This window comes from Grus americana, chromosome 4 (genome assembly GCF_028858705.1).
Source record: "Grus americana isolate bGruAme1 chromosome 4, bGruAme1.mat, whole genome shotgun sequence".
In the NCBI taxonomy this organism is placed as follows: Eukaryota; Metazoa; Chordata; class Aves; order Gruiformes; family Gruidae; genus Grus; species Grus americana.
In genome coordinates this window covers 80,121,017-80,144,453 of record NC_072855.1, presented here as the reverse complement: position 1 = coordinate 80,144,453, position 23,437 = coordinate 80,121,017, and the positions used below count along the sequence as shown (strand labels likewise).

Below are 23,437 nucleotides of genomic sequence, written 5' to 3'. Positions count from 1 at the left end.
CTTGTGTGCAGATGATAGGTCACAACCCATTGGTGCTTCCAGTCATTCCAGAGTACCGAGAGTCACATAAACAGAGCAACTTTGGGGGCTTTTCCTCTAAAAGCACAAGGCTTTTCAGATGGCCTTTGTGGTAGGATTTTGTCATTTCCATTAGACTTTCTGGCATCTTCCAGTATTCAGTTTCTCATGTTTGGGCTTAATCTATTTTAGGTTTTCCCAAGGGACTCAAAAGACTGCTCGAAGATGAAACAATTAAAAAGGTTGGCGTAGGAATTGAGGGAGATCAATGGAAGCTGATGAGTGACTTTGAAATCAAACTGAAGAGCTTTGTGGAGCTGGCTGACGTTGCTAATGAGAAAGTAAAATTTAAAACCTTTTTGTTGTGGGAGGGGAATCTTGGTTTTGTGCTATACATAAGGAGGCTTCCTTGTCTTCATAAGAGTTAAATTCCGATAGCAAATGTGTTGCGTGGAATGAAGCAGAGATGTGTTGTAGCATGTTTAAAAAGGACTTTAAAAGTCTGCAGAACTAAGTGCTGTCTTTGAGTGAGCCAGTTCTTAGTGAACACTTGTCCCCTTTCAGGTCTGTTCACCTTTTGCATTAACAAGGTATGGCTTTTTGATTCAGCTGCAGATGCGTTTTCTGTACTTCTTAGCGATGGAAATGGCCGGATGGTGTCAAGTCAGGGCTCTACCGCCAAGGGTGTACTTGTCCGAGCAACGGCTAAACCTTTAAAATAAGACCCAAGAAACGCTGCGGAGGCGGTAGAAGTACCGATGCCTGGTTGAAGGGAGGCAGCCCTCCTGCTGTGGCGTGCTTGGTGCTGGAAGGAAGCATCCATGTCTTCCTCAAAGTCCTCCGTGTGGAGGCGTCCGCCATGTGATGCGGAGCTGTGGTAATATCTTTGGCTGCATGACTCTGGAGTTGGTGTCACCTCTGCTCTCACGTGGGTGCGATTTCCAGTCCCTGATGACCCATGGCTGAGAACTAGCGTCCCATTTGGCGCATCTTGATTTTGAGTTGAGTGGGATGTTAGTTAGATATCGCTTGATATGGGGAGAGTTGTGCTGTCTTATTAGGGAAGAGAGCAAAAGGTTCGTTACCTTCCAAGTCATCCTGCCATTCTTATTTCTACTGTGTCCCTAAAAGCTTTTCTGTGGTTTTGTATAGGCAAGGTTTTTTCTTAGCTGTACTCAGCTTTTCTGTGCACTTTGCCCTTCTGTGCACTCTTTTGTTGGGTAGGATAATAGCAACAATCAGTTTCCTGGTGGAGGATGGAGATGAATGCCCAGAAATAATCCTGCTTCTACCTTCCCCTGTTCTGTGCTTCATGTACCCTGTGTAATTAAATCACAGTGGGGGAGAAGACAAGGTGATGATCAGCAGCATTTGGGGCAGTGCTCTCCATATGAGCCACCTTCAAGTTCTGGTTCCTAGTGGGTTGGAAGTTGTCTAAATTAATCTGTTTTGCTCAAGCAATAGAAGGACCTGGGTTTTTTCAAACTCTGAGTTTACCCAGTTCACCCCCACCCCTTTTTATTATCCCAGCATCTGACTCCAGGATAATTTGTTATGAAGATGAGCGACATGATCTCCGATAGCAGCTTTTAAGTCTTCTGCTGAAGAGAGAACAAAAATAGACTTGCAAGTGAAGCTTGAGAGAACAAAGAATAGGGTTATATATAATGGCACTATGCAAGGGGGAAGGCTTGGGGAACCTACAATGAGTAGTTGGTAGGGTTTTTTCCATGCTAAATATAAGGAATAAGCTGATAATGGTTCAGTGCTGCTGTTAGGCTTGACAGTTCTGCATGTTTTGCAAGTGCTCACAAGTTGGAATAGCTGTAGGCTGTGCCCCGGAGTCCTAGATCCTTGGGGTCTGAAGGGAAGTTTCCCAAACCAGCTATAAGAGAATAGCGTGGAGCAACTATGATTGGCAAGTAGGACAACAAAAGGGATGGAGAAGAGCAGTGTGGTGGGGTGACCTGTAGAGATGCCGCTGAACTGCTTCCCGGCACGCTGAACGGTGGTCAGCGCGGTCTAGAACCGCGCTCTTTTCCGCTTGCTTTCGGACTTGCAAAAGATGACAACGCACTTGCAGGCAGACTTTAATATTCCTGTGCTTATATTAAAAAAATTCCTGGTGCTGGTTATTCAGTTTTTCTAATTAGAAAGGCAAATAATAGGAGAATCCTGGAGGAGAGAGAGGTTGCTGTTGAAGTCGATGGCTTCTATTTTATCAACCCGGACGCTACATTGTACAGAATCCTTATTTTCGGTAGCGTGTCTGGTACCACCTCAGACGGCATGGACTCGTCTGGCCCTGATGCTGTCTTTCCAGTTTGACAATGTAGGTATGGTCTCTAACAACTCAGTTTCAGGGTAGGGTAGTATAGCTTTCAAATAGCCATGCTACCTCTTAATATGATGAGAGCAGAATGAGGCCTGGAGAACAGTTACTGCTTTGAGAAACTAGTTTGTTCTGACTAACAGAGAGCTCTCTGCTTCTACTGAGGGATTAAGTATGCTTTGCCACTTCTAGGAATAAATTCTGCCAGGTCCAATTGCTTTCCTTGTTTAACAAAGTCCTCTTTTTTGTGGTGTTTTTTTTTTTTGCTTTCCCCAGCTGAAGTGTAAGGAGATATGGAGTCTGAATGGTCTGGTAAAACACCTTTTTGGCAAGCAGCTTTTGAAGGATACGTCTGTCCGCTGTAGTAACTGGGAAGAGTTTCCACTCAATGAGGAGCAAAAACTGTACGCAGCCACAGATGCCTATGTAAGTACAAGAGGAGATCACGGTTCCTCCCGTATCAATAAATTCCTTGTCTAATGAGCCGTTAGCTGCTGCTTTTAATGCCTTTCTGCTACAGGATGTGAAGAACCATAGGAGGACTCTGAGGTCCACTGTGGATAAGGGATGCTTAAGGGTGGAAAAGCCACCAGGTAGCTTGCTGTCCAATTCCTTGTCTGAGTTTTTAAACCTCAGTATTCATGCAGAGCTTCATAATACCTTCTCTGTTGAAGACGGTACTGCTTGTGCCTGACTTGGTAACCTGTCTTGCTGCTGAGATGCCTTGAAGAGGATGTTGTGGTGAACATTTTGCATGGTAACTTGAATGTAGATGGAATAAAGAAACCCCGTTCCACAGCAGCCACGAACCTTGCGTGAGGTCCTTAATTTTTAGTGTTTCGTGGTGTCGCAAGGTTTGCCTTGTTAGTCAAGCCCATTCACCGAGCAGGGCTCCTGGAAGTTCTGCTGTGCTCTGAATGTGCCAAGTAACACGGGCACCAGCAAGTTTGCCTGAGGAGTGTCTGTCCGTTAGGACTCGCTTCAAGTTGTCACCTCAGGGAAGCGAGGTTTGATGGAGCGATCGGGTGGATTTGATATCTGTCTGCATGGAGTAAGCCTAAATTCTTGCAGCGTGATGATCCCACAGAGGTGTAACATAACTGATTATTGTACGTAAATACATGTCAGCCATGGAGGAGTGGGTAATTATTTTTTTGGTTCCCTTGTCTGCGGGTATTCACTGTAGCTTGTTAGCTTTTTTCCGGATGTGTTGTTCTCCTGGGGTTTTTGGTCATCTTTTTTGAGCTGCTTGTGAACCAAAATCCTGCTAAATATAATAAGCGAGATAAAATTAATTAGCAACTTTTAACAAGTACAACCTTGTCCAGTGGCTAATACAGCAGAACCACAGTGTGGATTACTAGGACGAGTAATTTAATTGCATTCGAATTTTTGTAGCTCTGTAGAAACCTCTGCTTTTTCACCATGTTGAAGAGAGCATAGTTTTCCTGCAGTTCTCTGAAGGGATTTACCTGTACGCTGTTGAGTGCTGCCTGCTTCGTGGGAGAAAATGGTTCTTTATGGCAGTGAAATAAATCCCCTCAGGCTTTTATTGCTGTGATGAGGTTAGAGGAAGTGGGACAGTGGTCTCTGGTTGGGTTTTTTCTGACACTGGGAAACATTGAATGTTTTCGAGTTTAGTTGAATTGAAACTATGGAGGGTTTAGCACCTAAAGATCTAAACCAGTAAGGAAAGGAGCTCTATTTTTGCTGCTGGTGCAGCTGCTGTAATCCACTTTTTCCGTGCGGTGCTTCCTTGCTGTGCTCTGTTCACTTGGCCTGCCTCTTGGAGCCTCACAGGAAAACACGAGGGAGTACCTTGTTTCTTTTCCTTTGCTCTTTAAGATGCTTTGGTTAACACGTGTAGCCTAATTAGCACATTTCTGGCTTTAGGCTGCATTTTCCTGTTGGAACTTATTATTCATATCAAGGGAAATATTAAGCACACAGAAGCTATCCTGCTATGTTCATAGCTATTGTCTTGGAGCACCACATAAAATCTGCATGAGGTGGGAGCAGATGGTGAGACCGGGAGCGGAGTACTTGGGGCTCTCTATTTGCGGCTAGCTTTAGAGTATAACCACGCTGGGATCTATAGAAGAGTTTCTACTACGGCGTGGACCCCAAGGCAGGACTTGGCCTGTTGTGAAGCATTCTGTGAAACATAACCTGGTTGTGGTGAACAATGCCGTGAGACTAGTGACCGTTGTACGGCATGGGCCAACAGCTCAGAATTTGATGTTCACCGTGTATTCGTACCATGGTTTGCTGAATTAGTTCTTGGGGTTTTTGTTTAGTCTCTAGGATATTGTTTCTCTGCAAAGTACTGAGTACTATTTTTTTTCCTTTCTTTTGCAGGCTGGCTTCATCATTTATCAAAAACTGAAAAATATGAATAACAGTGACGGGAAGTTACCTTGTGTAAGAAGAGGTAAATTACACATTAAAGCATAAGGAATTGATTCTGGTTTACAGCAGGGGTTTTTGTGTCAGGATTGTCTGGCTTCTTGGCGATTAGAGATTGTTTCCAGAAAGCGCACCCTGTAGGGGATCTTAGATGACCTGGGTTATGGCACTGTGTAACTGATTTCCATAGCGATGTAGGACTGCAGTCTTGGTATGTTGTTTGTTTCCGCTGTGTACAGAGATGGTAAGAATTCCTGCTGTCATTCCTGTTTGTTTATGGAAACACTTCAGTGAGTTAATTTCAATTCTGCTGATGCAGAAAAAATATCTAGTATTTTTTGTGGTCTTATTTCTTTTGAAAGATGTTGTGAAGTAATGTTTTTCTTGCGGTGTATAAATAGGACCTAAATATTCTAGAGCGGCTTAGCATTATATGCTTGATTAGAAAAGCGATTCTAAAATCTTGAGTTTTCTTCAGTTCCGTGCCTCGTGAGCTAAGTATTCCATGTAGCTTATGGTTGAAAAGAGGCAGGGGGAGTTTTTTTTTCTTTTGGCTGAATTTGACTTTGATATCAAAGACAGAAGTGGCAGTACTAACCCCTTAATAAGACGTGCAGTTTTTCAGCTTTGGTTTAGTCAGCACATCTGTGTTGGCAGCGCTCTTCTGGAAGCTGGAGGGTATACTGGGGAAGGATGGCTTTGCAGTGGTACTGTTAGGCTCAGGGAAAAAGGATACCTGTGTAACAGGCCGCTGGAAGAGATGAAATGCTGAAGTACATGGAAACTTGGCCTGCTTCTGCATACTTGGTTTTTAAGCACTGGAAAAAGGTGTCTTATCAGCTGTAGATCTTGTAGAAATGCAGTTACTTGAATGCAACTTATTTGCATCTAGATATTAAATGTCAGTTATTGTGAAATAACTCTGGCCCTTCTTATAGATGACGCGTTGTCAGAGGGCGTGAAGGAGCGCTTGACTGCGCTAGCTGAAGAGATGACGAACCTGGCTTTTCACTTCCCTGACACTTCTGGACAACTTGAAAATTTGCAGAGGTGAGATTTTTTTTTTGCCGGCCTGTCTCTGCCTGTAAGATCAGTGTTTTCTTCTTGATCCCCATGGTCCCTTGGGACAAAATACACGTGTGTTAACAGCCGTCTCTGTTATCTGTGTGTCCTTTTCAAAGAAAAGAAAGCACGTAAACTTGATGGGAAAACATTGTCTTTATATGTAGGAACGTAGGCTTTCCCTGGTCTAATGGCGATGGGTTTGATGCTGAACTGTACTGAATCTGTTTTCTTCTTGCTGAAATGCACAGCACGACCTTCTCTCATAAATACTCAGGACTCAGGCATGACTACTGACCAGAAGTCTGGAGACTTGATACAAGTGTGGGGGCGATACCACAAATGGTAGTTTTGGAGAGTTTTTATAGGTTTATAGTGTAAAGAAATTGAATTGTCTTCTCAGAAGTGCAATGCCAATTGCATATGAATGATGAACCTTTATATGTGAATTTTGGACTAAGTGTCTGGAGAAACAGTACTCTAGAATGCTCAGTTCTGCTTAAGGCTAAGATGTATGTACCAACTTCTTTATTTTAGTTGAACTTTCTTGTTTTACCTTCTAGGGCTGCAGAAATACTAGCTGACATATCGGAGAATGTCAGTGCCTTAAGAAGCACACTGTTTGGTTCAGGTTCCCTTTCTGTACTGGAGAGGAACCGTGGCGCAACTCCAACAAATCTTGAAGCGGAGTCAGCAAACGTTGAAGCGCAAAAAGTTGAAATGCCTGAATTTGCGAATCAACTTGAAGGTGACTTCAACATCTGCTCTGATGCTACGCTAGCTGCCCTCTTGGAGGGAGATGGTAATGAAGAAGAGGCGAAGAGAGGCAAGGCTGTTGTGGAAGATGGGGTTGCGGCAGCCAGCTCTAAGGACAAAGACAGAGATGACTTCGTGTCGCTAGACATTACTGAGCAAGAACTGCAGATCTTGGAATCTCAGGCTGCAAAAGAATTGGGTGACGATGCTGCGCCTGAGGTAATGAGAAAAGCTCTGGTTAATCACGGACATTCAGCAGGGGGAGCGATCTCATCCTTAAGTTCTCCCATGATTTTAAAGTTCTGTTCCCGAGAGGATATTAAGGTGGGCTGGAAGAGGGGCTCAGAGTCTGGAAAATAGTTGCGGAGTTGATATTGCACAGAGCTGCTCTTCAGTCATGTGCTTGGGAGGGTTAGTACCGAATACAGAAGCTCTAGATAGCCTGATGAGTGTTCCCCTCTCAGTTGCCAATATGTTATCAAAGAATTTCTTGGAGTCTGGGGACAAATTCTGTGCTCGAGCATCTCCAACCATGGCCATGAAGAAATAGCAGATCTTGCCAGGGGATCAGTAAATAGCAATCCCTCTAGTGACTGCTGAATGTGGATTGATGCTTCTTAAATCAGATTGTAATTTCCTTATGTTCCCAGTGTTTTACACATCTGGTGACACTACTGTTTTTGTCTCTTGCTACAAGGCCTTGTATGTTCTAATATTTCTTTCAGATATCGTGTTAATGGGCAGGCTTCAGAGCTGCATGTTGGGCTTAGTTAATTTGGGTAAGAAGTGAAAGCATGCAGATGAGTGGTTTGTAGTATGTACAGAAGATTGAAAAGTTGTTTGTAAAATCTAAGTAACTTTGCTGATAAGAAAATAACTTTTTCCTTAGGAGGCGTGCTCCACAGACAACGAACAAAATATTTCCTGTGTCATTGAAAGTGATGAAGAACTGGAAATGGAGATGCTTAAAGTGAGTGCCTCCAGGGTGTTGTTTTCCTTTTTTTATGTAATGATGATGTTCCTGGGTCATAGTGGAATGTAGTTGAGGGGAGGGAGTATGAAGGAAAACAGTGTTACCTACAGAAGACAGATGGGTATCTGGATCCCTAAAGAACTCCATTTACTAGTGTTAGACTTTAATATCACTTGCATCCTACTGCATCTTTACTATACCAGCTTGGATGTGATCCACCCACCTGCTGTGTTTGTGTAGATCATAATTTGTGAACTGATCTGCTCCAGGTGTCAGGCATGCAAACCCTTGCCCGAGGGGTGGAGCTGACAGGGTGGCTTGTGGGCTGCAGGTGTGGCTGTGCTGGGCTGTAGGTCCAATTGCTCTGTAGCTGTGTTTTGCAGGCCCCTCCCAAAGTGTTTTTACTGGTATGAGTTTTAGTTCCTGAAAACAAGACTTAGATGTTGAGTCTTATTGCTCTTTACCTTGGCTTTATTCCTGATCTCCCAGAGACTATGTGTATTTTGAGTTCACTGACCGAACACTTCCACCAGAGCAGTCGCAAGGATTGGTGTGCTTGTATACACGTGGAGGTTAAGTGTGTTGCTTATGGCTAAGTAGGAAGCAAGACTCAAAGGTCTGGGGGGGAAAGAAGTTGCCTTTTCTTCTAGGGAAGAACCAGGTCTCTTCTGGATGGTTCTCAGTGCTACATGTCAATCTTGTCTAAAGGCAATTTTGATCAAAATTGCTGACTCGAGTAGATGTTTCAGTAATGTTCCTCCAAGTACCATGTTTTGGAAACAAGGAGTGTAATGTGACACTGGGATCCCATCCTTTCTGGTTGTATCCTAAGTCACTTCCTAGTCCAACTTGTGCCTTCACGTAGCTGAAAGACAAAAACCAAAACCCAACCATTGGTTTTGTAAAATAAGATTTTCATGTCTTGAAAATTTCGAAGGCCTTTTTGCAAAGAAGAACCGAAAGCTCTTGTGATAGAAAAACAGAGCGGCTAAACTACTTGATCAGTAGCATCCAAATTTCATGACCATTTGCTGGGTACTTTGTGCGGTGTGCCGATAGATCCAAGTTATGCCATAAATAGATTAAAACTCACGCATCCCTATGTCGTGTTACCTAAGACAGGCGCTGTATCTACCCTTTCATCCTCAGAGATAACTTTTTCTCCTGACCTATCAGTCTTTAGAAGATGTAGATGATTCCAAAGGAGGTTTAACTGGGAGAGAGTCCAATAAAGCCAGGAAAACTCCTGACATGGAACAGAACGTTGCACCGGATGGTGATGAAGATGAAGGCATTGAGGAAGAAGAGGAGGAATCTTGGGGTATGTTTTAAATTTTAGTGCACGAGAAAGTTCAAGCCCTCTGTCTATAGAAGCAGATGTGGAAGCACAGGGACACTTTGTGCTTGTTTTTTTTAAAGCAGAAAGTTGAAGCTCCTCTGGGTGTTGAAAGGAACACTTGTCCGTGTGTCGAGATGGAAATTTAAAGGTGTCCTTGGCAAAACATGGTTGACTTCTGCCATGATCAGTAAATGTTATGTATGCTTAATGAGAATAAATCTCATCTGGGGATGCGGAGGTCATGTGGAGTTGAGGACACCTATTTAGAACACAGCAGAGGGGAGGATGGTACTTCCCGTAAGTGTTTCTGTTCCGTTAGCCCACAATTGCTGCTTCGTGGCAGAATTCTTAGGAAATTCTGGCTTGGGGCTGGCCCAGTGGAGACAAATCAGATGGGGCAGAGGCTGAAATGTGAGGTGAAATACAGCTTGGCTTGTTCGGACCATCGCTGTGTGAAAGCTTCCTTCCCTGGCTGTCACCAAAAGTAACAGCATCTGCCAGGAGAAGAGCTGTTTGCTTCTTCCAAGCAGGATGTGGGCTGCTAGATGGGGACGGATGAGTTAATTGTTTCTTTGTTCAGTTCATCTCTCTAAAGGATAGCCAGAGAGGATGTTACAGGGAACGTGCGTCGAACTAAAAGTCTAGGTGCAAATGTCATGCTTCTTACTGCTGAATATTAACTCAAATTTTCTACTGATATTTCCAATATATCTATTTTGGACCATGACTGTGTTAGCAACTTGCGGTGTAACTTCAGTAGGGCCTTTAAAGGCATGTCTAGTAAAACATCTAGAACCTCATCTGCACATGTTGCAAATAATGCAGCTATGCATTACCATACCTACTGGTTTATTAGCTCATTAATGAAGCCATATGGTCTCCTCCTCGTGCAGGGTCTCAGAGGAGCCTGCTTGCTTTTTTAATCCTTTATTCTAGCCTGTAACTTTCTTGAGAGTTTGATGTCTCTCTTAACTGGAGTTGCCCACATCCTAGGCCCTGGGCATCGCTAACCCTGAGCAGACTGTTGTTTGTCAATAGAGTGCTTCGCCTTCTTAAAATTTAATCACAGATGAGGTTTTTCCCCCTCTCTCCTGCTAAAGATCCGTTGCTGCCAGTACCTAGCGAAAGCCACATCACGTGTCTGAAGACGTCTTTTGGGCATTCTTCTTTTAAACCGTAAGTATATTTTACGCTCTAAGGTTCATTTTTTTGCCCTTCTTCCAACTCGGCTGACTTCATTGCTATTTGAAAAAGCACTGACCAACTAGGACCTGTGCAAAATCCCTAGGAAAAGCAGCCTTTGCTGTCCCAAGATGCCTAAATAAATCTTACGGAGTGTTAACTGCAATAGTACACTCACAGCAGAGGGTGATTTTTCTTGACTCTTCTGATGGCATAGCTCCTGTGACCGAAGCTTTATTGTATTAGGTTGAATTCAGGTCTTTTGAACAGTGAGCAGCAAACTGCATGGATGTTATTTTCTGCATGATAAATTTAGTTTGGTTATCTTTTATGTGGCTCTGATTAAGGAGGGACAAGCTTCTGTCTAGCACGACGCGATCGCCGTGCAGTATGTGCTCAGGTACTCGAGCATTATTGCTGTTGCGGTTCTTAAGTTCAGTGGGAATGGGATGAAATCTTCCTGGATAATGGGTGGTGGAATGCTTTCTGGGCAAGACGGGGCTGAAGAGCTGAAAATATTTGGTAAACTTTTGGTAGTGGGGGTGGGAGGTTTTTTAATTGACCGCGGTTATGTGCACTTGCAAGACAAGAAAAGGATGAAAATTGTTGGTTGAAATCAAGGTCCTGTTTATAATCTTTTGTGTTCAAGATGACTGTAGCTCTCACAGGACTTGTGGATCAGTTGTTAATGTATGGGAGATAGAGTTTGTTTTGTGATCTTCTGTGAACGACTGCATCAAATGTCGTGTGCCTTAGTCCTGTTAGATCCCCACTGCTGTGCTGGTGGGACTGCCCGCAGTAGTTGGAGTGCTTGAGTGGTTGCAGCGTGCAGGCAGCGCTATAAAGCAGCCGGAAGGGTTTCTTTAACCTGAAATTCAACTGAATATGCAGTTTCACAAAATTGGTCTGTTACGTGGGAGGGCAAACCCAAAATATTCCCCTGTGTTTAATTTGAAGGGTCCAGTGGAAAGTGATCAATTCTGTTTTAGAAGACAGAAGAGATAATCTTGTTGTCATGGCAACTGGTAAGTTACCTTTGCATCTGAAGAAGCTGTGAAAAATCTTTTCTTTTTTGGGGGAGAGTAGGACTGAAACTTGGAGACTGTCCACGTGGCCGATAGGAGCAGGGTGCCCTGATTGAAACTGTGTGAGTCTGAGCCAGCCGTGCTGGCTGCTTGTATTTCGGTCCTAGCCTCTGTCACTGACCTTGGTGGAGAGGGGGGTATCGGATGGATGCTGACGGTGCTTATCTTGCATCTTTGTTCCTTTACTAGCGGAAAAAGCATCGCTTTTTTAGAGCTCAACAAGTGTTAGGATTGTGTTACGTAGCTGTATGCTACAGCTGCATACGAAGCATGATGTTTCACTTCTGCCTCTTTTCTTTAAGGCTATGGAAAAAGCTTGTGCTACCAGTTTCCTCCTGTTTACACTGGATATACAGGAATTGTCATCTGTCCTCTGATCTCCTTGATGGAGGACCAGGTGCTGCAGCTGACGTAAGTAACACGGTAGTAACAAGCTGCTGCTGTATTTCTTGTGGAAACCCACGGATTCTGCTTGTGGCATTTCTTGGTGTTTAGGGTAGCAGCTTGGTACAGCAGGCTGTTTGTGTGTCAGCCGTGAAGCGTACGTTTCAAGGAGCGCATGCAAACTGTGTAAATAGTCTAAGATAGCTGGATTTGCCAGCTATGTGAGCTGTAGGCTGAGTTTGTAAAGGATCTATGCCGGTGGGGGTTCCTGGAGGTAGATCCTTCTCAGCTATTTTTGGATTCACAAGCTCTTTTTGCGCAGACAGAACTGATGGAGGAGCTTCACCGGCTATTTGAGCCGGAGAATTATGTCAAAATTTGGTAGAGCTTCTTTGGGGTCTGAGAAGTAACAGCTGAACAACATGTGGCTGGAAGCTGTAGGCCGTTCAGGTCTAAGTTATGACACAGACTTTAGAGACAACAGTGTAGTAGGTCTCCTGCACCTGGCCTCTTCCCTTCTTAAAAGGTCTGATGGGGCAACTAGTGGGTGACACTGAATCGCTCTTTCCTGAGCAGTTATTTATCTTCACCACGCCTATGTCTTCAATTGTAATCCCTGGTAATGCTTTCTATGTGGGTACTTGCTTTCTGTTACAACAGCTAGTCAGTTCTGACATGTTTTCATTTAAGCTGTGGGAATCATACTAAGCTGTCTAGTTTGTTCCTGCCTTGTCTAGCTTAGAAAGACCAAGTCTTTTGTGAAAGAGGGGAGATGAAGATTTTTTGAAATAAGGAACATCAATTATGTGTGGTATTTTCTGCCGCACATCACGACTGTGCGGATGAATGGCTGGATAGCCTGGGCTGGCTCTATAGCCAGCTCCTAGACCGAGTATTAATCAGCAGGGTGTCTATATCTATTCAGCTTTTTCTTTTGGCTTTTATACTGTGCTCCTCAGTGGAAAGGGTTTATCCACCACCTTCGCAGCGGGCTGTTCATTTTGAAGGCTGAAATTCTACAACATAATGCAATTTGGTAATTTGTCAGTCTGGGTGCAGTTCTGCTGAGGACTGAAACACGGCGGGAGGAGGGAGGAGAAGCTATTGAAACAAAGGGTTGTAATACAATGCAGTTAATCATCAAGTTAAGAGAACAGGGACTGTGGAGCCCTGAAAGAGGTCAAATATGAAGTGACTCAACTGGTAAATGTAACTCATAGACTTCTGGACTGGTTTGGCTTGGGAAGCCTGTCTAGTTCCAGCCCCCTGCCATGGGCAGGGACACCCTCCGCTGGACCAGGTTGCTCAAAGCCCTGTCCAACCTGGCCTTGAATCTGTCATGAAAAAGCAGCCACCTGGTTGAAAATTGGCAGAGGTGGCACCAGTGGGTCACAAAAGATTGCCAGGCGTGGCAAAAAAAATGCAGGCTAGAAAGGCTTACATCCAAATGTGATGAACTGCATTAAAATAAGTAAAGAAAATATACTTAATGTATCTTCTTATTTTGGGTGTTTTATTAGTAAACTTGAGCTCTTGTGCAAGGAAAATTATTACTCCAATTCCTTACTGTGCTAATAAAGTCTGTGTGGGACAGCTGTAGGGGAAGAGATTTGGAGTAGTCACTGCCAACTCCTCTTTTTTTTTTTTTTAAAAGGTTTTTCTCACAAAGATCCTTGGAAGAAAGTAGCCTCTTGCCTTGAGCTTGCACTTGCTTTATAAACTATTGGCATAGGCTGAAAGCCGCGGCAGAAAGCATTGAGAGTAAATACGTTTGTGACTGTGCTCTTTATTTCCGCAGAATGTCAGACATTCCAGCGTGCTTGCTTGGTTCGGCTCAGTCAAAAAACATCAAACACTGTGTCACAGAGTAAGTCTTAAATAAGTTTTCTGGGACTGCAGGTTCTGACGTAGGTATATTGGAGAGGTAGGGTGTCTCCCTGATCTGTCAGAGCTGAAACTCTTGATTGTGGCTCAGACCTGGAACCTGGCAGTCAGCGGCGCCGCTTGCATTCGCCCAGGAGGAGCGTGGGGGAGGCTAGAGCCCCCCCTCTTGTGCCCTCCGGCTGGGGAGATGCGGCATGTTGACTCAGCTTCGCGTTGCCATTTGTACATGATTTTTACACGGGTCTTAAACCTGTCAGCAAGTCATCGTAACAGTCCCTTCATGTTCTAAAGGCTAGTAAATCTCTGTCTTTCCCTTTCGCTGTAATGCTGCGTCCTGCCCTGTTTTCTTGCTCTTGGGGAATGTGTTTTACAGTCTTCGCTTCCTCTTGTTCCCCATCCAGAAGTCTGTACTTGTTCTCATTTACATCGTCTAGGCAATCGTGGTATTGTTTCATTCAGTTGAGTTGCCTGGAGTTTTTCCTTCTGTGATGATGTGTTTTCTTGACGTTTCAGGGGTCGGTACAGAGTCATATATATGACTCCAGAGTTTTGTTCAGCGAACTTAAAGCTACTTCAGGATCTTGACCAAACTGTTGGTAAGTTGGGGATAAGGTTGTGGGTGAGTTGGCAGGCAGTTTAAATTCCTAATTACGTTTCAACTTTTCTAATGTTTGAACGCTTTTCACCAGTTTCTTGCCGCTAGTGAGCTCAGAGGCTAGTGTAGTGACTGCCAATAAATGGTGTCAGAATATCCTGTCATTGATAAAAAAGATCATATGTGAGTAGTGTCTTTTAGTGTGGACTTGGCATGGGAAGGTTAGACAAGTTACTGGGAACAGGGGTGCTAAACCACTCATCTTGAAATCACAGCAAGTGATAGGTATGTCACTATAATATATTAGCCTTTTAGGTATTCTTATCTGATCTGTTTTTTGGAATGTAACAATGAAATTGTGTGTTGGCAAAATTCTCTTTTCATCAAAGATGATGCATCTCTCCTAGTAGGGTAAACTCACGGTACATCAACTCCAAGATTTCTTTTTATTAAGGAGCTGAATTTCTAGTGCTGTAGGCAGGGAGGACTATCTAGGGAGAAGATGCACCATCTGAATTTGTGTAGTCGAAGCTGTACGCTTGGCCTCTCTGACACTTGGGTGCTTTGAACATGGAGATTAGAATGGGATATCTGTACTCAAGTTGAGGGGGTTTGACCCGTTGTGAGGGATGTTGGAGATGTGGAGCTTGGAGAAGGAAGCAGAGATGATGGTGGGGGAGTCTGTAAAAGCTCTCTGGCCTCTCTACGAAATCTATGAAAGAGGCCGTTATAAAAATGAAACTGGGGAGTTGGTATGGGAGAAGACTTTCTAGAAACAAAAAAAATTAAGTGGACTGCTGGTGCCTTCTCAGGAAAGCTTGAAATGGAGTGGAATGGGGTGTTTGTACTGGTCGCTTCCTGTGCTGGTTTGTCTTGTTGATGTGTCTGTGCTGTGGTTTTGTGCCCACCCTCAGGAATTACCCTCATAGCTGTTGATGAAGCTCACTGCATTTCCGAGTGGGGCCACGACTTCAGAAATTCCTTTAGAAGTTTAGGCTCATTAAAGAAGGCTCTGCCATCGGTGAGGTTTTTATGTTTGATTTCCAGTGTCAGAGAAGGGTGCTATCTCATTGTAGATGATGGTTTGAAATGGCAATCTTCTAATGTTACTCTTTGGGTGTACTTACCGTGCTGGTTTGGAGTTACGCAGTCCTTGTCAATGATTGAGCTTTCCAAGTGCTCAAATGAAGGCTATTTTAAACCTGGATGACCAGAAACTCCTGAAAATAAAACTACTTTGGATTCTTATGCTGTAGAATATGACGTCCCTAGGCTTCTTGGTTTAATATTGAGGGATTATTTTTTTAAAAAGTGAGTGGCTGAGCGGCTTGCAAGAGCAAGCGACTGTGATTTGTGGACACTCATCAAGCATTTATTGCATAAGCTTAAAAACTTAGACCTGAACAGTACGTGCTGCTCTTGGAAGATTCATCCTATGTTCCGTAAATTTAGCCCACCACATCAGAAAAATACTGTAGACTCGTTGAAGATGTAACTAAAGAAAGCACCCATTCAGAATAAAACCCGTACGTCAACAGTGCTCTGTCCCCGTCTACTCTGCTGAACGGTGTAGACCAGAGCTCTAGGAAGCTAAATATTTTTTCAAATCACTGAGCTGATCCAGTGATCATAAAGAGATTGAAGTGCCTGTTCACATGCTATTTCAGTTCTGACTCATGTTTTTTGGTTATAAAAAATATCAGGAGAGCTCTCTAGACCTGTTCTTATCCTTTTTATCACAGGTTCCCATTGTTGCTTTAACTGCAACTGCAAGTCCATCGATTAGAGAAGACATAGTGAATTGTCTGAACCTGAAGAATCCCCAGGTCACGTGTACTAGTTTTGACAGACCGAACTTGTACTTAGAAGTTGGACGACAAAGTGGAGATATCCTTAGGGATTTGAAGCAGTTCCTTACTAGGAAAGGAAGGTAAGGATCCAAGCCTGGTTTTGTTGATGCCTCTGCTATGCTCTAGTGTTTCGGAGGTGTGTACTAAGAATTGGTAGCAGTCTTCAGCAGGTGTGGTGAGGAGGAGCCTGGACTTTCTTGGTAGCTTGGCTTTGATGTCATGCTAGTTGCTTATTGTGTCACGTCCCGTGTTGTTGTGCCCACCTCCTCTCCCAATGTGAAAAAAGGCTTTTGAGGCAACGAGTGATGGACTCTTGCTGTTTGCATGTTGCTGACTTAAGGATCTTCAGGATCACTTGATCCTCAGAGGACCTGCTGACACGGGAATAATTTGAATGATGATGATGGATTCGCTGGTGGGTAACTTCACGGAAAGTATTGTATAAAATGTGTGTGAGTCCATCATATATCTGTGGCGAGATTATTTTTAGATAAAGCTAACCTGAGCGGAACAACTGCAGTCCTTTGCTGTTAGCAGACCTGGTGGCGTTACCTGTTCAGGCCCTGTTCTTGACGCAAGCTATGAGGTGTGCCTCTATAGCAATATAAATGAACTTCTCGTGGCTTGCTTGTACCTTGTTATGTAAATACAGGCCTCTGAAAAGTGACAGCTGTAAAAGCAGGTTTCCTGATGACCGTAAGGAATTTGGGAGGCCTTTATACTGATGCTTCTACAGAGACCGGAATCTTGTGTGTTTTTGCAAAATGAACTTAAGAGCACCAAGTAACGATCAAGTCTGTTTTTCCAAAGGACGGACTATTTGTGTACAAATGGATGAGTTAAAATCTGTTTCAATTTCTGAATCCCCAAGAAGGTAAACTCCTGGAAAAGCTGCGTCGCCTTTTCAGCTAGGTTCAGTCAGACTCTTTGCGGAAGGGCGGCTTTGGTTGTGTGTCTTTTACATGTTGCTATTCTTTACAGCAGTTCTGTGTACGAGTTTGAAGGCCCCACTATCATCTACTGCCCTTCAAGAAGGGCCACCGACCAGGTCGTGTCCGTGTTAGTTAAACTGAACGTGGCCTGTGGCGCGTACCATGCTGGTATGGGAATCGAACGAAGGAGAGAGACCCATCACCGGTTCATGAGGGATGAAATTCAGGTACGTAGGAAACTACGTCCACTTGGTCCTACTTAGAATTGCAGAGTTTCTGGTGGAGGAGAGACTTTGGTAATATCAGTGTGCGTTTCCTATTTGTCTCTAATTCTGGGTGAAGAAATTGCCGGTCTGTGCTGACAGTAATAGGATTCCTGGTTTATGTTTCAAATCGCTTCAATAAGTCTTTCAAAGTGCGTAGCATTTGAGGAAAATAGTGGCAGCTGGAACAATATCATCACTAGTTGTGTGAGCTGCTTTCTTCTTCCTGCAGCTAAGCAGGCCAAGAGTTATCTTGGAACTTCTTGTGTTCCTCTTCAGGATAAGTTGTTTTTTTTTTTTGTGCCTTTTGTTTGAGAATAGCTGCTTGAAAACACTTGAGTGTTTGCCACAAGGCGTCATTGATCTCATGTTTATAATCCCATGCTCGTGCTCTGACCAAAATTGGACTTAACAATAGTACTGTGGAAGTCGAGTGTGAGTTTGAAGCCATTGTAATCTAGGCTGAATCTTGAATCCGCAGCAAAAAGTTGTCACCAAGTGACGTTAATCCAGGCGTGTTCTTGATGCTCGTTTCAAAACATTTGTCATGTGGCTCCTGTTTTGTAGTGTGTTGTGGCTACGGTGGCTTTCGGAATGGGCATCAATAAAGCAGATATCCGGATGGTTATTCATTACGGTGCCCCTAAGGAAATGGAATCCTATTATCAAGAAATTGGGAGAGCTGGTCGCGATGGGCTTCCTGCTTCTTGTCACGTCTTGTGGACTGCCACAGACCTGATTTTTAACAGGTAAATGTCTGAAGAGGGCTGCTTTGACATGGATAGCCAAAACGTACCAAAAGGAAGAGGAGCAGGGTGGGTTTGGTTGTTAAGGCGACGTATTTATCAGAACGGTTCCGAGTCCTTTCCTGCATACACACAACACGAAGTATGCTGTACTTGTCTAGAAAAGATAATCCACGAGTGCACTAATGTCCTTGTTTCGGTTCTGCTTTCTGAAGATGCTCTGCAAGGCAGGCAGTGAGGAAACTTGGTCACTTGTCTTGTAAATCACCAGACCTGTTTTTAGATCCATCATTACCCCTTAAGAGTGTTGATGCTGCATAGCTAATTTTATCTCTCTGCTATCTAGATGTCTAGATGCAGAAATATGTGTTGTTTTCCTCTTTTGGCTGGGAGAGTCCTGGTTGTAGAGGTCTCCCCTCAACTTTGTCCATAGCTCTTACAGGACCACAGGAATGTTTTGACTCGGTCATTTGAACTTGCGTCGGCATGCTGCCAGAGTCTGCGTGAAGTTCCCTGCTCCTTTTTCCAGGCAGACAGAAACTTGCTTAGCTCAACTTTGAGCTGGAACGGTGTAGCTGCATGAATGTGGCACCCAACACCTGCGGTATTGGCTTGTTTCCGACGCCGTGTGGCACAGCGAGCGTGGTGCAGGTGGTAGCTCGGGTTTGGCTCCTGCAGCAGCTCAGAGCGTGGGCAGAGCGAGCGTTCCATACGCCCGTGACGCACTCCCGTGCATCTTCTTTGTTGGATGTGTCCAGTGATCACTATAAAAGATATTAAATTAGGCAACAAGTAGGCGTGTCCTGACTTGCCACCTCTGAGTTTCTGGAACAAAGAGCGATGATGTCCTAGCATAATCTGTAATCTGGCTGTGGCATTGGCAATTTACAGAGTTAGGAAGACTAGAGAGTGAGAGAAACTACCCTCTGCCCTTGTCTCCATCCTCTCTGCCTTGTAGCATGGATTTCTGAGGCTTAGTAGCCTGTGAGGTTGGAAGAAGCTTTCTACCTCTCCTTCTGCCCTGTTCAGAAAATGGTCATATTTAGAATAATATGAATAAAGTGCCATTCTGAGTATGCCTCGTGCTGTAAGGATCAAGATTGTGGAGAAATGGGCAGTTTGGATCTGGTTTTAGTAGGATTTTTTTTCCTAGTTCTTCCTGGTGGATTTGACTGAGACAGTTGTCTAGTGTATTGTGATTTGGTTATGGGTTGGGGAATAGCGGTCAGTATTTAAGGCTCTTAATTTTTTCCTTTTGACTGACAGACATCTTCTAAGCGAGATCCGCAATGAGAAGTTCCGATTGTACAAACTGAAGATGTTGGCGAAAATAGAGAAGTACCTTGTGTCGAGTAGCTGCAGGAGGAAGTGAGTACTGGAGTCGTAGTTAATGCTTCTTTATTTCAGGCGGCTTTAGGAGCCAGGCGACTTGGTCACAACTGGAGGTTGTAACCAGAAGGCATCTTATACTCAGAATGTGTTCTGCAAACATGTTTTAAATTAAAAAGCGATATCAAAAAATATGGCCTTCAGCATATTTATATGTATACATCAAGTGTTTCCTCACTTACTTAGAAAAAACCAACTTTCCCTTTAGAGAAGGCAAGGGCAAATAATTGGCTCCCTGGTGACTTAATTAACGATGCTGATTTCAACTCTCTTTTTTCTGCAATAAATTTAATGTGTAAATTCTTGGTCTTTGCTTGAATTCTCTATATTCCCTTGGGTAGAATCATCCTGTCGCATTTTGAAGACAAACAACTCCGAAAGGTTTCCTCCGGCATCATGGGCACAGAAGAATGCTGTGATAATTGCAGGTCCAGGTAAGCTTTCTTCCCTGAAGACTGATAGAAGAGGTTATGTTCCCTCAGGCTGACTTACATGGCAAATAACAGAGAAGAACAGACTCTTTCTACATCTGATTTTGCAGATGTTCAGCCTGAAGTTTATCTTTGAAGAACTGTCTCTAACCTTCTCCGAAATAGTTGAGCAAACTGAGGCAGCTTGTAAGCTGTAAGCTAGGCTGTGGGAAAGCCTGTAAGGAAAGCCATGCTCTTAGGCTGTGAAATACTCTTTTGTTCATCTGTTTAGGTAATTAATCCCAAAAGAAAACACTTGGAAGCGGAGAGGGATACCATGTGTTGAAGGTTAAATTGCCCAAGTGTTAAGGGAGCTGTTCTCCTGTTACAGCGTGTGTGACATCCGTTCATTTAGTGTTGCAAATAATAGCATAGATGGGCTGAAGGGAACCCAGGGGTCGGCAGTCACACGGTATGAGCAGGAACACCTTCCTTGGTCTTTACTGTGTGCACGTACACGCTTTCCCTGAAGCTGTAATAAAGGATTCCTTGTTCTTGCTGGTAGCGTGATGGTTCCTGATCAGAGACAAGATGTTCTGCTGTGTTACTTTCTGGAAAAATGTTATCAATTCAGGTACATTTTCTGTGTGCTCAAGGATCTTTGCCTGGCCTCTACTGAAACTAGCCAAGAGGAGAATTTGGAAGATCATAATTTGAGTCATTGCAGTCACGTTGCTCTGCCGGTCAAGAGCCACATAATGAATTTCTGTTGAGGAACTGAAATCGCTTGAAATAGTTAATCATGTGCCAATAACTTTTCGATGGATTCTTCTAGTCAGTAACAAATGCATTTACAAACCCTAGAAAATCTTTAATGGATTGCTCTTTCCTTGTGGTGTTTCCCTTTTTTGTTACGTGAAAAGCAGACAAAAAACTCTTTGCCGTTAGATGTAATTAAGGAAATGTCTTGTATGCCTAAAACCGTCCAAATATTCAAATATCAAATTCAGAAGATTGCTGAGACAAGTGTTCTGTCACGGCAAGTACTGTGCAGAACTGCTTATCTTTGGGTTGGGCAGTTGTGATTTTGACTCTTGCTTGGTCTCATGTTTTCAATCCTGTTCTTTACGCTTAAACATGTTTAATTGTTTATATTCATGTAATTTGAAGTGTGTATTTTGTTTAGTGGTCACTTGATAGAAATAGAATCCTCTCCACTTCTTTCAAATACTGTCTGTGTGTGTTAAGCTTGGTTTTCTTTGTGTTTCAGAGCCTCTTGTTTTACGGTCTCCAGTGAGTCAGAAGGTGGTTTACAGGACTTTGGGAAGCAGTCGTATCAGCTGCTGTCTGCAGTGAGTGCCCTGGAAGAGAAGTTTGGAACTAGACTTCCCATTCTGTTTCTCCGAGGGTCTGTAAGTGATAGTAAAAATCCTTGTGTGTATTTTGAGATCGGAGGGATTGTTACAATGTCCCTCTTTATTGACATAACAAACAAGACATTCATATACATTCATGTATACTCTTCTCAAAGAGCTGGGTATCTGTAGAGAGAGGTACTCTAGATGTTCTGAAGCTGCTCAGCAGTGCTTCCCATGTGGCAAACTGGATTGTTGTTTTTAAAGGCAACAGCCATAAAAATAGCAGACCTCCTAGGCATGTTGTACTTAATTTTGTGCACGTACGGCCAAGGAACAGTTTTTTGCCTCCGAGCTTTTGGCGCCTTAGTTCTGTTTGGAACAGCGCAACGTTCAGCCCTCTACGGCCCAAGAGTCCAGCTTAAAAATAGTCCCTGTTGTTTGCCTTGTGTGGAGCTGTCCTGTATTTAGTGGGCGGTTTTGAGTTGGTTAGTGACAGTTGTCTGTTAAAAACATGAATGCCAGCCCAAGTATCCGCAGAGGTTCTAAAAGCTCTTCCTGTAAGGCTTGAGCTTTTGTTTCCTTTATGGGGAGTTTTGTGTTTTTGTGGAGACAGTTAAGCATGTTGGTTTTTTTTTTTTTTTCATGAAGATGCATCGCTTCCACTGTCCCGAAAGGAATAGCCTTTGCAGACTGAAGAATAAAACACTTTTTTGCTTGGTAATCGGTTGGTTGGTGTGAAAAAAGCAAACGATGGCTTGCGTTCTAGCTTTGTGCTGCTGGCTGACTGGGAGCAGTGAGATGGGGAGTAGAATACTAGAATGAATATAAATAATTTTCTACATACCTTGACTTAGAAGGTTTTTTAAATACTAGGCAAGAAATTCAGCAGAATAGATTGAGTAAGAACAGAATCACCTATGTTTACAGCTTGAGGGGGCAAATCACCTGTAGCTCTCGATAAAACTGAGTGAATGATGTGCCTTTTCATTACTTGCAATAGGCAAGTTAATTCCTACCTGTCACACAAGTGTGCGTCCAGGGGAAGAATAATCTGTTACAGATTTCAATATAGTCTTGATTGATAAATTATTAGACACTATTGGAGAAAGTGATGATGCCAGATTTGGGCTGCAGATGGAATAACCCTTTGCTGCTTACGATAATACCCTTTTCTGAGCTAAATATGTTTTAAAAAAGGTGTTTCTCTTCTTGGTTGCATGAATGTATACTCTAGAACGGATGTATGCAATATCAGTGTAAGTTTACATGCTACGTTAGTCTGAGGCTGACTCATGTGTTGCTTGTGTATAGGTTATGGAGAATTCACGCTTTTTTAAGTTAGTGGTATCTTTTTGCAAGGTCCAGGTGGCCTCCAGCAACCTCTGGGTGGACCACAAGGGAGACAATGTTTAATATGTGAAAGCTGAGTCAGATGATGAAAACAAGCGAGGTCCTCTGGGAAACTTTGCATTAGAGCTGCATTGACAGAAATATTATACTACAACTGCTAGAGAAAGGAGACCATAAGAGTTGCATATTCTTCTTTGATCAGCAGACAGGGGAATTTGTAAGCTATTTCAGCAATTATTTTACTATTGGTAGTCTTAGTGACTGGTTGTGAGTGGCTGTTAGTAGTAACCCTGGCATTTAATTGGTACAAATTCGAAATAGCTATTTTGGTGTTTGTTGGTCAGCGTTATGTGAAACTTAACTGATGCTTAGCCCAAATGTGGACGTCAAGTTTACTGTTTTGCTTGTTACTTCTTTTAGAGTTATTTCCGTTGCTGAGTTTCTCTACATCAAAACCATGCTCTGAAAAGGTGCAGTCATTGGACTAATAAACGTAACTGGCATAACTGAAAGCTTAGGAATGTACTCATGCTTTAATGTGTGCTACCAGTTGAATGGGGGCTCTCTAGAAGAGGACGTGGGACTTGGTGCTTTCTCTTAGCCGGCTGAAGAGGCGACTCGCTTGTGTTCACCATGAGGACTTTGCCCTGGTCTCATCTGGCAGCAAGCTGAGTCCGTCTTGCCTGCGGCTGGCTGCTCCAGCTTCCCTCCCCTGCTGCTAAAGCTCGGAAATGAGCCCCTCCTTCCTCTGCGCACGGGATAGCGGCTCCCTGGCTGTCTGAAATTCTCCAAATTGCCCCTTGCTGTGATCCCTGGTGAAGTTAAGGAACTCAGCAGGCCACGGTGTGCTCACTGCTGCCCGTCCTGGATTTCTTTCTCTTCCTCTCTTCTACATATGTGTGTGTGTGTGTATATAAAGCAAAAATTACTCATTTGACCTTGTGGTTGCCCTAATGGAGGGGGCATTCAGCAAGTCTACAAGTAACAGGGTCTGAAGCATACCTTCCTGTTGATTTCGTATGCTAGCAATAAACTGAAACTCCTTTCTGTCTGAGACACTTCTACTTGCTGATGCTTGATCCCCTCTTACTTTCCTATTTCAGGAAAGTTCTCAGCTTTTCAG

General features: G+C 43.5%; 1 protein-coding gene across 5 annotated transcripts in view; it reads left to right on the top strand.

Moving 5' to 3' along the window:
• The window catches only part of WRN (WRN RecQ like helicase), a 43,046-nt gene that overhangs the window by 6,521 nt on the left and 13,088 nt on the right, over positions 1-23,437 (top strand). For 3 of the 5 annotated variants that reach the window (XM_054823262.1, XM_054823260.1, XM_054823263.1), the window contains exons 5-23: positions 211-359; positions 2,627-2,776; positions 4,709-4,781; positions 5,695-5,806; positions 6,382-6,793; positions 7,464-7,544; positions 8,724-8,868; positions 9,987-10,062; positions 11,026-11,093; positions 11,456-11,564; positions 13,336-13,404; positions 13,935-14,017; positions 14,931-15,037; positions 15,759-15,946; positions 16,848-17,025; positions 17,629-17,810; positions 19,074-19,175; positions 19,538-19,630; positions 20,877-21,018. In XM_054823262.1, coding sequence (XP_054679237.1) covers positions 211-359; positions 2,627-2,776; positions 4,709-4,781; positions 5,695-5,806; positions 6,382-6,793; positions 7,464-7,544; positions 8,724-8,868; positions 9,987-10,062; positions 11,026-11,093; positions 11,456-11,564; positions 13,336-13,404; positions 13,935-14,017; positions 14,931-15,037; positions 15,759-15,946; positions 16,848-17,025; positions 17,629-17,810; positions 19,074-19,175; positions 19,538-19,630; positions 20,877-21,018 — 2,519 coding nt within the window. The remainder of the gene's footprint in view (positions 1-210; positions 360-2,626; positions 2,777-4,708; positions 4,782-5,694; positions 5,807-6,381; positions 6,794-7,463; positions 7,545-8,723; positions 8,869-9,986; positions 10,063-11,025; positions 11,094-11,455; positions 11,565-13,335; positions 13,405-13,934; positions 14,018-14,930; positions 15,038-15,758; positions 15,947-16,847; positions 17,026-17,628; positions 17,811-19,073; positions 19,176-19,537; positions 19,631-20,876; positions 21,019-23,437) is intronic. The other 2 variants (XM_054823261.1, XM_054823264.1) reach the window with 2 other exon arrangements.